The sequence below is a fragment of the Pleurodeles waltl genome, chromosome 10, assembly GCF_031143425.1.
Source record: "Pleurodeles waltl isolate 20211129_DDA chromosome 10, aPleWal1.hap1.20221129, whole genome shotgun sequence".
In the NCBI taxonomy this organism is placed as follows: domain Eukaryota; kingdom Metazoa; phylum Chordata; class Amphibia; order Caudata; family Salamandridae; genus Pleurodeles; species Pleurodeles waltl.
In genome coordinates this window covers 770,757,652-770,772,746 of record NC_090449.1, presented here as the reverse complement: position 1 = coordinate 770,772,746, position 15,095 = coordinate 770,757,652, and the positions used below count along the sequence as shown (strand labels likewise).

At 42.4% G+C, this 15,095-nt stretch overlaps 1 protein-coding gene across 12 annotated transcripts in view; it reads left to right on the top strand.

Moving 5' to 3' along the window:
- KIAA1217 (KIAA1217 ortholog) overlaps nt 1-14,597 on the top strand; it is a 1,319,791-nt gene extending 1,305,194 nt beyond the window's left edge. For 10 of the 12 annotated variants that reach the window (XM_069211370.1, XM_069211371.1, XM_069211373.1 and 7 more), the window contains 4 exons: nt 9,982-10,059; nt 10,159-11,817; nt 12,254-12,382; nt 13,071-14,597. In XM_069211370.1, the coding sequence (XP_069067471.1) occupies nt 9,982-10,059; nt 10,159-11,817; nt 12,254-12,382; nt 13,071-13,571 (2,367 nt within the window). In that variant the 3' untranslated portion in view covers nt 13,572-14,597. The remainder of the gene's footprint in view (nt 1-9,981; nt 10,060-10,158; nt 11,818-12,253; nt 12,383-13,070) is intronic. The other 2 variants (XM_069211380.1, XM_069211382.1) reach the window with 2 other exon arrangements.
- Nucleotides 14,598-15,095: the final 498 nt, after the last annotated feature.

The following is a 15,095-nucleotide window of genomic DNA, read 5'->3' as shown; positions in this document are numbered from 1 at the left end:
TACAAGAACCCTTTATTCAGATACACAAGCATTAAGTAGTTTTACGAACTAACCCAAAGTTCTTACCAAAAGTCATATCACCGTTTCACTTAAATCAATCAGTAGAACTACCAGTGTTTTTTCCAGAACCAGATTCTGTAGCTGAAAGAGCACTACATACATTAGACATCAAAAGAGCTTTAATGTACTACATTGATAGAACAAAACAAATAAGAAAAACAAAACAACTGTTCATTGCTTTTCAAAAACCTCAAACAGGGAATTCAATATCCAAACAAGGCATTGCCAGATAGATAGTTAAATGTATTCAAACCTGTTATCTCAAAGCAAAAAGATAACTGCCTATAACACCAAAGGCACATTCAACTAGGAAGAAAGGTGCTACTATGGCCTTTCTAGGGAACATTCCAATGACTGAAATATGTAAGGCAGCCACATGGTCTACGCCTCATACATTCACCAAACATTACTGTGTGGATGTGTTAACAACACAACAAGCCACAGTAGGACAAGCAGTACTACGAACTTTATTTCAAACAACTTCAACTCCTACAGGCTGAGCCACCGCTTTTGGGGAGATAACTGCTTACTAGTCTATGCAAAGCATGTGTATCTGCAGCTACACATGCCATCGAACGGAAAATGTCCCTTACCCAGTGTACATCTGTTCGTGGCATGGGACGCTGCAGATTCACATGCGCCCACCCGCCTCCACGGGAGCCTGTAGCCATTTCGAAGTTGATCTTGAACATTTGTAAATTTGTAAATATATCACTTTAAACACCGTTATGTACATACATATTTACTCCATTGCATGGGCACTATTACTGTAATACACAACTCCTACCTCACCCTCTGCGGGGAAAACAATCTAAGATGGAGTCGACGCCCATGCGCAATGGAGCCGAAAGGGGAGGAGTCCCTCGATCTCGTGACTCGAAAAGAGTTCTTCGAAGAAAAACAACTTGTAACACTCCGAGCCCAACACTAGATGGCGGGATGTGCAAAGCATGTGAATCTGCAGCGTCCCATGCCACGAACAGATGTACACTGGGTAAGTGATATTTTCCATATATATATATATATATATATAGACATATATATATACTTTTACATTCTTTTAATATTATTTAATTTTCTAAGCAGTCGCAGTCCCCCTCAGCATATGTCATAGACCCTCAGGAGTGTCAGGACCACAGGTTAAGAATCGCTGAAGCGGACTACAATTTCTAGCTTACTCATTCCACATAAAATCTAGGAAAGGAAAGAGACAACTCCTGTGCGGAACAAATACCTCCTTCACCGTCATTATTCTTGCTTTTACTCACAGAGGAGCTCTGAAGCCACAGTGACCAGCATCGGAAAAAAGATACGCCAGTCCCTGAATGTATACTGGAAAACTGCCCTAATACTTCTTGACAATAGCCACCTATGGCTTGGGGAGCCGCTTTTCAATTCCCAGAAGGCTTAAAGAACAAATTGTCACACCAGGGATCACACTGGTACTGATGTGATCCTTTCTCTGCAACCACAGCCACAACCAATAAAATAAGTATCAGTTCAGCTGAATATTCTTCATGTATGTTGTCATGCGGTGTGCATGTGGCTGGAAAACAAACAGATAACAATATCACCATCACAATATGCATCGACAATGTATTTTACTGGATGAAAGATTTCTGAAGTTGCATGAAGAGATCAAAGTATGTGATTATGGTGCTGAAAAGAGGAGCAGCTGATTCACTACCCTCAGCTGGCCTCTGATGTCCTATTTCTTCACCCACCTCCTTGAAAGTAAAGCGAGATTTATTTGATTTTTTGCTTTCTTTCACCCCCAGCTCAACGCAGTAGTAAGGTCCTCAACCCCTGTCTGTTGTTATTGCGGAAACATTTTACTACATCATACTGACCACTAAGTGGAAATTGCACGAGCTCTGATGGTGGAATGCTTACCTGGACAAACTATTGCAAAACCATTTATACCAGGCTCCATGGGAAGCTGATCAGCAGAATGCGAAGTCTACAAAACCAGGTGGACAAAATATGCTTGAATCTATGACAATGACAGCTTGAAGACATACATTTAACCTTAAAACTCTATTCACTCTTGTTGGCAGGATCGAATTTGATGTTTTCACCTACCTACTTAAAGCCTGTTAGATCGAAAGGCAACTATGTCTACAGAAATTTGCACACCACTGGGCACCGTTCAAGAACCTGTGCTCTGCACTGCTCACTAGATAAAGTCTCCCAGTAGCTGAAAAATCGAGGCATATATCCAGGAGTCCAGGGTCTAGCAGTTGAACACCCTGAATCCAAACTGTAGTTCAGAACAAAAAAATACACCTACTCCTGCAAATGTTTAAAAACACAATTTTATCAGCTCTCCTATTACTGGCATTCATTACAGAAGGGGTAAATTGTCCGTTCTATAATACAGATTGGACTGATAGGATGCTCTGACACTAGTTAATTTGCATGGGAGCAATTATGCTTCCCTGGCATATGCTGCATTAGCAGTACAAGTACAGCTCTTTTGAAAAAGGCAGATTATACATCACTCAGACCACCAGGACCATGCCCCGCCTTCTGCGACACCATCGCCGACACCATCAGCTCGCACGCCCTCACCTCCACAGACTACATCCTCCTCTGTGATTTCAACTTTCACTTGGAAAACCTACAAGACCATAACTCTACCTCCCTCATAGACAACCTTACCAACCTCAGACTCAAACAACTGGTCACCGGACCCACCCACTCAGCAGGACACACGCTCAACGCAATCTTCACCTCAAGCCAACACATAGACTACACCCACACCACCGAGCTCCTCTGGACTGACCACCACTGCGTCCACTTCTTCTTCACCAAACCCCCCCACACACCACCATCAACACACCACACCCTACTGCATGTGGGACAAGATCCCCACAGAACGACTAAACTCCCAACTGGCTCACAACCCCCCCCCACGCCAACGACCCCAACACAGGAGCACACAACCTCTCCAAATGGATCACCACCTGCGCAGACACACTAGCCCCCCTCAGAAAGCACATCGCCACCCGTAACATCAAGAACGCCCCATGGTTCACCCCGAACTCCAAGCGCAAATGCCGCCAAGCAGAGAAAATATGGCAACTAGAACTCTCTACAACCAACTTCTCCACCCTCAAAACCACAATTCGCACCCATCAGCAACTCATACGCACCGCCAAAAGAGATCACTACAAGACACGCCTTGACAACAACTTTCAAAACAGCAAAGAACTCTTCACCATCATTAATGAACTTGCCAAACCCAAAGCCAGCAACATAGACCCCACACACACACAGCCCCTATGTGACGCCCTCTCCAACCACTTCCACCACAAAATCCTGGACATCCACAACAGCTTCATACCACACACACCCACCGTACACACCCCTCACTCACCCAACCCCCACTCATGACCCCCCCACCACACTCGCCACCTGGGCCCCCACCACACACGAAGAAACCGAAAAAAACATGAACTCCATCCATTCCGGATCCCCCTCCGACCCCTGCCCACATCGCATCTACAACAAAGCCAGCCCATCCATCGCCCCCATACTCCGCAACATAATCAATTCCTCTTTCAACTCCGCCACCTACCCAGAGCCCTGGAAGCACGCAGAAATCACTGCTCTCCTAAAAAAAAAAACAAAGCCGACCCGGAGATCCTCTCCAAATATCGCCCCATCTCCCTCCTCCCTTTCCCCGCCAAGGTTGCAGAGAAACTAGTCAACGCCCGCCTATCCCACTTCCTCGATGCAAACAACACTCTTGACCTCTCACAATCCGGGTTCCACAAGAACCACAGCACGGAAACCACCCTCATCGCATGCACTGACTACATCAGGACCAAAGTCGACAAAGGCGAGACCGTCGCACTCATCCTCCCAGACCTCTCCGCAGCCTTTGACACTGTCTGCCACCACAGACTCCGCACACGCCTCCACAACATAGAAATTCGCCACAAAGCCTTAGACTGGCTCACCTCCTTCCTCACCGACCGGACCCAGAGAGTCCGCCTTCCACCTCTCCACTCCACCACTACCAAGATCATCTGCGGAGTCCCCCAAGGGTCCTCCCTCAGCCCCACACTCTTCAACATCTACATGATCCCCCTAGCCAACATTCTCCGAGCACACAGAATCACTATCCTCTTCTATGCAGATGACACCCAACTCATCCTCTCCCTCACCCGCAACCCCACCACCGCCAAAACCAACCTACACACTGCTCTCCTCGACACCGCCAACTGGATGACCACTAACCACCTCAAGCTTAACTCCGACAAAACCGAGATCATCATCTTCGGCCCCAACAAAACCACATGGGACGACTCCTGGTGGCCCACCGCCCTAGGCCCCGCAAACCACACACGCAACCTCTGCATCATCCTGGACCCCTCCCTCTCCATGACACAGCAAATCAATGCCATAACCTCCTCCTGCTTCCACACACTCCGCACTCTAAAAAAAATCCTTCAAATGGATTCCCCCAGAGACCAGGAAGACAGTCACCCATGCACTCATCAGCAGCAAACTAGACTACGGTAACGCCCTCTACACCGGCACCACACTCAAACTCAAACACAAACTCCAGAGAATCCAGAACACAGCCGCACGCCTCGTCCTTGGCCTCCCCTGCCACAAACGAATCTCACCACACCTCAAATCCCTTCACTGGCTCCCCATAGACAAGAGAATCACATTCAAGATCCTCATCCACGCTCTCAAATCCCTCCACAACACCGGCCCAACCTACCTCAACGAAAGAGTGAACTTCCACACGCACACTCTGATCAGCCGACCTCGACCTGGCCACAGTCCCCCGCATCCAACGCAACACCACAGGAGGCAGGTCCTTCTCCTACCTCGCCCCCAAAACCTGGAACTCCCTCCCCACCAACCTTCGCAAAACAAAAGACCTCCTGCTGTTCAGAAAGAACCTCAAGACATGGTTTTTCGAACAGTGACCCTGCCCCCCTCCCGTTTGATTGCCCCCCCTCCCAGCGCCTTGAGACCCTCATGGGTGAGTAGCGCGCTCTATAAATTTTTTTGATTGATTGATTGGTTGACTCAGTTGGAAATGCACACTCTCAAGGCAGGTTTTAGGGTTGGGCTGGCTATTCACCAAAAGAAGGTCTGAGCACCTAGCCTGCATTCATAATGCTGTCACAGTGAATGTCCTGTGTGAATTAGTGCAAGTATGCTCTATCGCAGCAGTTACTGAGCGGCTGGATCACTTGTGTGACTGGAGACATAGTTGGAAACCTCACCCATGCTAGAGGAGGAGTATTCCCTTAATGGAGCACTGCACCTTCACTCTGTCTGGAAAATGTGGAGGCTCAAATGGGTGCAAAATGACTGAAATGTAGTTTACCGCTCCTCTATCAATGTACTCCATGCTCTGGAAGATGTAGATGCACACTGTCTTTGTGTGCCCTTTTCTAAAGGGGAGGTGAGTACATACCATGGATCAAGCCTCTGCATTAGGCTATGTGCTGGAAGGTTTTGCCTGCATTCTACGCAATTTACAGATAGCACCGTACATTATACAGCTACTAGTATAGACAGACTTTGCTAGTCTGTCACATAACATACCAGTGTCAGTTGTCCTACCTACTTCCACTATCACTTGATAGTCGAATAACAATTCACATACCTTATGAAGTCTAGTAAGAAGAATTCAGTTATTGGGAAAATTGGTAAAATGTATGGATTTTGTGCCACAGTACATGAAAATTAATGTATTGGGATTTCACTGTGATTGCATCATGGATTTTTTGCCTTGATTACAATCCTATTATATAACCTGTTTATTTTATTTATTTTTTATATCCCGTTTTTTTTTTTTTTTTTACAGCACATCATACGTGATTAACTGCATTTTTAGGTTCTTTACGTAGAGCCAGGTTCTGCAGCTATGACGTAATAGTTTTCAATACTGTATCTTGTATCTTTTTTTTTTTTGTTAAATAGCCAGAGAGGAAAATTATTTGCGCATTTACTTACTAACCTGTTCCAGTGCTTGCTAATGCAGTCCTGGAATCAAGCTCAAAGAAATGAGTGGCTGTAGAGAGGTCCTTCATTTTTTGGGGGTGTGGGAGGCACTCATCAGAAAGCATTAGACAGAACATCGAGACTGCATCAATATACCCGAGTATCATTTCACTCGCATAAGCAACAAAGATTCATCACAACATAATTGTCTGTGTTCTTCACACCAAGCCAGCGCAGCATAAAACTACATATATTTTGATATCAATAAACTCACAACAACTCATATGACTATGCACACTCCCCAGAGCTGCATTTGGACATGCATTCGCACGGGTGGACATGTTACTTAGAAGTCGTCGTGAACTTAAACATTCCAGAAGCTAAAAGGCAGCATTCTTCAGCACACATGCAACACAGCTCAGGCATTCAATATTTTTGTTTATCACGGACTTCACAAGAGTACCAATCACAATAGACAACACATTTATAGTTTGTTACCATGAACACATAAGGTCAAATACTGCATGTGGTGAAAACCTCCATCTTTGCACCCCAAACCTCACTAAACCCAACATACACACCACATAGTTCATATTTTAGTACTAATGGAAAATCTACTTGACCAGAAAAAAAAGAATCCAGTCTGTGGGAGACGCGAGACCTCGGTGTGTGGGTACCCTGAACAGGCCAGCGCTCCAAAGTCACACTAATATCAATACAACGGTATATAAACCATATATTCAAATGAACGTAAGAGAACACGTACTGTAGTTACAGAATTTCCTAAAGGGGACAGACCTGGCTGTTCTCAAGCCAAGGTGAGGAAATGTAAAAAAAAAAACAACTATCAGGATAGGATTTTATATACGATCTGTACGTGGGCTGATCACAAGGAGCCCAGGATCCTGGGAGTGACATCCTGGGATGTGGCATTGTGTATCATGCCGATATACTCACCCAGTTGGCTACACCACCTGACATTCAAGCACGTTTATCCTTCATTTACTACCATGATGTGGTTCCAGATTCAGAACATAGGGTTGCAGACTGATGTGTCGTGAAACACATTAATAGAGCCAACATTAGCTTGGGTCTCTGCCATCCCTGTGCTTCAGAGACTGGCAAGCCCCACATTCCTAAATCAGTCTACCATAATTCCCACAGTGAGTGGATCAAAGTGACAGCCAAAGCAAGTAAACTGAAAACAGAAAGCAAAATGTAACAAGCAGAGGCAAAATGAATATACAATCTAATACCAATATAAACTTTTGTTCGAACATCTTTAGACAGAAACGTTAAGGGCACTTGTGTTTTTTCTGTTTTAAGCCTCCAGCACAAACCAAAGATCTGCCCATAAGCAAAAAGGAAAAATGCGTAGTTGTGATGTTTTGTGGTACTGTCTTATGAGAAACGGATTTGCTAAAATTCTGTCATTTCTTCTCATGTAAACGTAAAAAGGGGATTGAAGCTATAGGAGGGAGTCTCAAACTTCCAGCTAGCTAATTTATTCAGTGCTAGAATACCAATACTACAAATTTGGGCAACAAATAGGCCAGTGACCAATCACAAAGGGACTACTTGGGGGATCATTAATTCACCTCAGCATTCTCAGATGTGTTCTCTGTAGCTCATCTTACCCCCACAACATAATCCTTCTTGAATCTACCACCTCTACTTTGAATGCAAGCATTTCTGCATCCATTTCACCGGCCACGTGGTTCATGCCTCGTAAAAGAACACAAGGCTCGTTCTGCTGCCAATTTCTCAGAAACCCAGGCTGACAACTGCTGTTTACTTCACTCTTTTTGCAATCTGTGTGCCAGATGTACGAAGCCAGTTTACATTTCTTAATGGTTCGAATTGCTATTTTGAGCCGTTATGGAAGGCAAAATGGGCTTTTTTTAATGTCCAAAGCCCTTTGAGGAATCGCAAATTGAGATTTCTACCTTGTAGAAATCGTAATTTGTGATTCCCAGATTAGAAAATTGCAAACAGGGATTTCCTATTTGCGATTCCTAGTCTAATGTACCATGCGTCTTGGGCATTTAGGAGATACAATTACCATCGACTTGAAGTCGATGGAAAGCAGGTGCAATATTAAAAAAAACAACAAAAAAAACACCCCATGGTGCTTTTTAGTAAAATTACAATAAGGTACACACATGCCACTTGGGCATGTGTGTGCTCTACAGGTGCACCCCTATTTTTGGGGGTGCACCTGGGGGGACCTTTTGCCCATTGCCATTTTTGGTTTTGCATTTCCTAAATAGCGGTTTCCTAATTAAAAACAAATCACTAAATGCAAAACCGGCCCATTGACTCAAATTCAATTGGATTTCTTAATAGCTGTTTCGTAATAGCGATTTCTACTGTAGGAATCGCTATTAGGAAATCGGTATCTTTGTACATTGCATTTTGCATTTCTTAAATAGCGATTTCTATGAAGTCACTATTTAATAAATGCAAAATTGCATGTCCGTACATCTGGCCCTGTGTGTCTATTTTGGGTATTGATGACTACTTAGATCCACTGTCCACCAATGTTTGATTGCCAATATTGTCATTTTTTAAATTCACCCATTTACCCCATCATTGTGGGTACTTCTGTGACTGTTGCTCTCTAGCCTGAGAGAACTAAGCAGGCTCCTATCAAGAAACATCTCTGTACTACCTTTGTGATACACCAGGGCTCTTGTCCACCATGTTGATCTTTAGTTATTCATCTGCATTTCCATGGTTGACACAAATCTCCTTTCATTTGGGTAATTAAGATGTGGGGGAATTCACCTCTGCAATCCTTTACATTTGGAATCACATGCACTTATTACCTTCTTTGATGACATTGGGCCATTCCGCCACACGTCACTCCTTTCATTTGATGCTGTAGTTTGCTCTGCATGCTACAGGAGCCTTGCCTGGTCACTGAATGCAACTTTGTTTCTGTGACATTCAGTCATGCCATGCTGCAAATATCAGCACACACACAATCAGCAGATCTGATTATCCTTATGGTAGTATTACGGTTTGTTGTCTGTGCAGCTGCTACAAGCTCTCCCTATGTCAGCATCAAGTCCTCCCTTAATAGATGGGCTTGTGGCGGACTTTTGGTTTTCAGAGTGCTATACATAGAATGGTGTCGTTTTTTTGGTTTCTCCTTGGTCTTGCAAGGACTTTTCAGTTCCTATCAGGATGGCATATCTACTCACCGTTCCAGCCTAAGATCTGCCCCCTTTGACCAAGCATGCATCTGTGGCCTCACTGGTGGGAACCTCATGCCGGAGATCTCTGTGCTGGAACTTTTTAAGGCCATATGTTCTGGTTATGTCTGTCCCACTGTTTTCCCAGTAACACATATTTAGTAAAGTCAGCTGGCTTCACCGATGTGGAAGGAACATCTAAGTTTTCAACCAGTATGAAAACCACATCAGTCCATGGACTTTGGCCATTACACAGACCCATTGTGTGGGCAGCATGTGTCATAGTGAAGAAGAAAAATTGGAAAGCCCTATAATTATTAATAAGTAGAAGGAAATATTGAAAAAGCATTTGTTGATAGGATTCCTCACTGGTGGCACCATGTAAAAATTATTCATATTTCTGTTTGTAATCAAGAGAAACCATGGTGCTTCCTTACCGTTGATTAAGAATTATTGACTATGGTGGGCCTATTGATGTTGAATTTATTTTTCCAAGGATTTGCTAAGACTACACCTAATTCTAGTGACACTCACTGCTAACTTTAATAACCTTGGTATCTCAGGCATAAAGCATATTGTGATAACAATGATAGGTTCATTATGTTTGGTGTGCTGCAATTCTTTCTTTGTATGTGCCCACACATGCTCTGGAATCCTAAAGCATAATACATTTGGTGATTTTGAATGACTACATGTGTTGTCCTGTTAGTGCAGTTTTGTGCAGTAACCTGTCAAACTGTCCTACTAGAATTTGGAATTTTTCCAAGAAGAAACACTGAAACATGATGATGGATATGAAAAATCATCCTCAGCAGAGTACACCGGGGTAAGCTTACTTGGTGTGCAAGAGTCCCTTATTAAAAATAAAACTATGCTTCTCTCTCAAATATATGATTATAAAAGTCACCATATTTTTTACTTCTAGGACATTTATCATGTTTTTGCCGGGACTGGACACAGTACCAATGTTTCTTTAAATGCCCAGCAAAAAGACGAAGACCAAATAGATAAAAATAAAGTTCTTGATACTGCAACTTTTGAAAGAAGAGAAAGTCCTTCCTTGGTGCCTGAAAGTTCAATTTTAAGCAAGAGCATGTTGATAGAAACAGAAGAAGAGTCAAAGAATTTAATAACGTGCAAAACTCCATCAGGGGACAGTTTTGCAATAGAGACATCGAAAAGCAGAGAAGGAAAAGAAGTAGCACCCTACAGAATACACAGTCCAGCTATTGAAAACGAGAAGTCAAAAATAAACTACAGGGTATCCAGTGTTGTTGGTCAGACCATCTCTCAGACTGAACTTAGGATTGTTGATGGACAGACCAAAATCGGTGATATTGCATCCACTGACCACAACAACGAAGAATCAAAAATCGAGGAGCTTTTACTGGCCTCCAAATCTCTAAGAGAACGTGAACTACCCTTTTTGGACCATAGTCAGCAAGTTGTCTTAAGACCGAAGGCATCTAGAAATAGAAATGTGCACAATAATGAAGATGCAAGTTCGCCGTGTAATTCTCCAACAGACAACATTGCTTTCATGATCACACAAAATGAGGTTCAGGTCCTGTCAAGTGGAGAAGTGCATGACATCGTGAGCAGGCAGGGAGATGATGTACAAACCGTTAACATTGATGCCAGGGCAGACAAGAAACACCAGGATGGTGTTATTGAAAATAAGGGGAATGAAGATCCAGTGCTTTGCATGGACAAGAAACCGGTCATCATCATATTTGACGAACCAATGGATATTAGATCTGCATACAAGAGACTGTCAACAATATTTGAGGAATGTGAAGAAGAGTTTGAGAGAATGATTTCCGGAGAAAAAATATTAGAAGAGGATGAGGATGAGGATGAAGATTCCGAAATGTCTTCTGCCTCTCAAGATAAAACTGAAAATCCCAAAGACCACAGACTTCAAATGAGTAACCAAAATGATTTAAAATTTCACTCAAGCTCAAACCCCCTTAAAAGTCACAATAGTGTAGAGGAAATGTCAAAAAAACATTTCAGAGGTAGTGAAGACATACATTCAGACATTAAGGATGATTCACCTGATTATCAATTTGCAATCAGGGATGATGCCAAGAAGAAATTTAAATTTAAATTCCCCAAAAAGCAATTAGCAGCTCTCACTCAAGCAATTCGGACAGGGACTAAAACTGGAAAGAAGACTCTACAGGTCGTGGTGTATGAGGAAGAAGAAGAGCCAGATGGCACAGTAAAGCAACACAAAGAGGCCAAAAGGTTTGAGATTGCAAGGTCTAAGTCTAAAGAGGAAACGGACAAAAACACTTTGATAAAGGAACAACAGGGCTCTGAAACAGCAGGGCCTGCTGCAAGAACAGATGAAATTAGGCAAAATACATACAGGACACTAAATAGCCTTGAGCAAACAATCAAGCAGTTGGAAAATACTATAAGTGAAATGAGTCCAAAGGTTGTGTCTGAAAACATGGGCTGTATTGCAGACAGTGCATCACTCTCCCCCACTTCAATACAAGCGAACAATGTATTAAAGCAGGATGAACCTAAGAGTCTTGTTGAACCCCCCTCATCCATCCCTTCTGCTCCACGTAAGGTACCCAAGCAGGATAAACTCATATCTAGAGCTGAAACAACTGTAATTAAGCTACAGGTGTCTCGTGTCTTTTTGTTGGCTTCCTTTCAGGTGGCTTGATTTTACCCTACGGTGTCCTAACAACTGATTGCACCTGATTTTATCTCTATTCTGCTGTTGATTGGTGATGGGCAAATGGGGCTCAATAATATTTGGTCTTTGTGAAATTATTGCTTTGTGTGTTTTAATTAAATCCAGTTTGATTAGTAGATGAGTAGTTTCTACTTTTTGCTTCTTGAAATTAACACAATTTGTCTGCCTTCCCATGCTTCTCTTGCATGCTGGGGTCTTGATGTGTGCTCTTATGTTAGTGTGGTATGGTACATGTAAAGTTAGTTCTAAATAAGTTTTTAAACATTGTCTGCTTTTTTGTTCCCTACCCTTCCTATCATCACAGGTTTCCACCGGATCATCACAAACGAGCAGAATGCCAGTACCCATGGCTTCCAAAAGTAGACCACAGGCAAGCGTGGACAAAACAGCAAAACAGCCCAAGCTACAGGAGCCTCAACGTCAATATCGCCAGGTAGTTTTACCATAAACCACCATTTGTGGATGGACATTAAAACTGTTAAAAAGGGCAAGTTAAGAAACTGACCTAAGTATGTACCAAATAATGGATTGTGCCTTTAAGACTTGGCTTAAATAAACAAACTGGACCTGGTAGCATGCATACTAACAACCTCTGTTATACTTTCACAGCGCTTCTGCATGCCTGCAAAAAACATCTCTTGCTTGGGTGAAGTCAATATTCTGCTGTAGTGTAAGATAATAATCACCATTATCTTCTTTGATAGTGAGAGGTACAGCACATGAGTGTCTTGAATGTAACTGTTAAAGTAGTTCTATCCTTCAGCATCTGTACTAATGAACTGGACTGTGTGTAGCTCGTTGCCATTGATATTTATTAACTCCACAGGTGCGCCTTCGCCACACTCTTATTATATTCAGTGAGCATGGTCAATGTATTGAATAGAAGGTGTCTTTTATTAACTCACTCCATTTCACAAACCCTGTAAATCTGTGGCACTCTCCCTTCCTTTCTGTTTTGGGCACTTTCCAGTTCCTGCCAGGTCCAGTGCACACAGGCAAGCCATGGTTGCGGCCTTGCTCTTTTATTCTTACGTTCTCTATGGGCTAGTCTTCCAGGCCCTGTTAATTGTTTCATGTTGCTCGATCTCTGACCAACTGTCTCCTGACATCTTTATTTGCAGGCTAATGGAGGTACTAAGAAAACTGGTGGGGATTTTAAGGCTGCTTCCCCTACTTTAACTTCTTCTAGAATTCCAGCCTTTTCTCCTAGCTCTGGGAAAAGTAGCTCCTTGCCTGCTTATTGTGGTGAAAGCCCTAACACTCTAAGTCCATCTACTAAATCCCCTGTTTCTCCCTCTAATCCTATCAGCCCTCAAGCAGGGCGGACTATTAACTCATCGTCCTTTATTCCCTCCATCCCTAACGGCTCCTCAAAGCATCAAAGCCCCACTTACACAGGTAAAGGTCATCAGCTTTCGTTTTCACCACAGGCTTCAAATGGCCGGCCAACCCTCTCCTCCTCCTCCTCCTCCTCTCCTACTACCCCTACCTCTCCTCCTTCCCTGGGTCAAGGTATGAAGAACGTCCGGACAATCCACACGCCTAACTTCACCAGCTACAAATCACAGAATGGAAACACAAGGAAAACCACCACCACCGCCACAACCAAGGAAGCCTCTTGAAAGCTAAGCACTAGCCCATGCCAGTTTGACATAGCTCATCAACATCTGTCCACAGGATATTAACCGGGGATTATAACATATTTGTTTCTGTAATGGGCAGCACTAAGTATCTGCCAGTACTGGATAAATAAATTCAGTAAAGTTGTCAATACTGTTCGTCATAATTTAATATTTCTTAATGTATACTGTGTCAAGAATTAATAAATGGAGAGAGAAAGTGTGTATGTGTGTGCGCATGTGTTTGTGAACAGTGATAGTATAAAATAAACTATAATATAAGAATACAAATATTTTTTTTCTGTAAAGATATTTTCCTTATGGGACTGTAACTGAAAACATGAAATACTGGAGTATGATGTATGAACCTGTAGGTAAAACACATTGTTTATTTTCTTTTATTATTAAGGTTTGCTGCAAATGTCTATTTTTCTCTGCAACATTTCATGGCTCCTTTCAATGTCTGCCAAGCTGTTTTGATACTAAAATATGTTTATGTGAAAGATGAATTTAGGACTGTAGACCTCTAATTCATAAGTAAAGAAGTAGTGATATAAATGTGGTCAAGTTCACATAAACCGAGTGCACTGCCATTCTGAATTTCAGATTTAATGTAATGCAAGGCAGTTTCGCTAATCACAGAAAATGAAATTATTTTTTTTATACTGACATGCTCATTTATTTTCCTCAACATCAGTGTAATTTTACTAACGTGCTAAATCAAACTTTCATTGTGGATTATAAGATGTATGGCTCTTCACTGTACTTTATACTGGAAAACTACTGTAAATATATAAAGTTACAATTGTGTCATAAAGCGTGTAGTGGTTTTACCGAACCAAAGTAAATTTGTATGCATGCCTGTAGATGTACTATAAAAAGAGAGTGGATTTCATAGACTTAAAAAAGAAATATCTTAGCGCTCAAGAGTACATTTTGTAAATAAATGTGTTTGTAGAACATCATGATGTAAAATAAACTGACAAGCAGAAAACTTTTTAAATACAAATAAAGGGTTGCATGCTTTTGCTCGGGCCTCTTAATGTGTGTTTGCGTTCCAGAGTTAACTCTAAACAAGTTTTGTTATTCAGATGTGCATGAAGCAAAATATGCTTTGTTGTGATCATGAAGAATGAAATTTTGCCACAAAACTAAAAAACGAATGGATACATAACACTGTGCACTATGCATACCATGTGGTCAGTGGCACCAATTTCTATCTATTCTCATTTGCACATTCTGGCCCATATTTATACTTTTTTAGCATCGACGCAAAAGCGGCGCAAACTTACAAAATACAATTGTATTTTGTAAGTTTGTGCCGCCTTTGCGTGAAAAAGCGGCGCAAACGCGGCGCTAAAAAAGTATAAATACGGGCCTCTGTCTCTTCAAAATTGAAAAATACCCGTGGGAGATATCAAACTTTGTAGAGTCAATAGCAGTCACACTAAAAGGTCATTCCATTAAACATAGTAATCCAGACAACCTAACACCCCCTTAAAGGGAGAGGTTCGCCTGCTAGCTCCA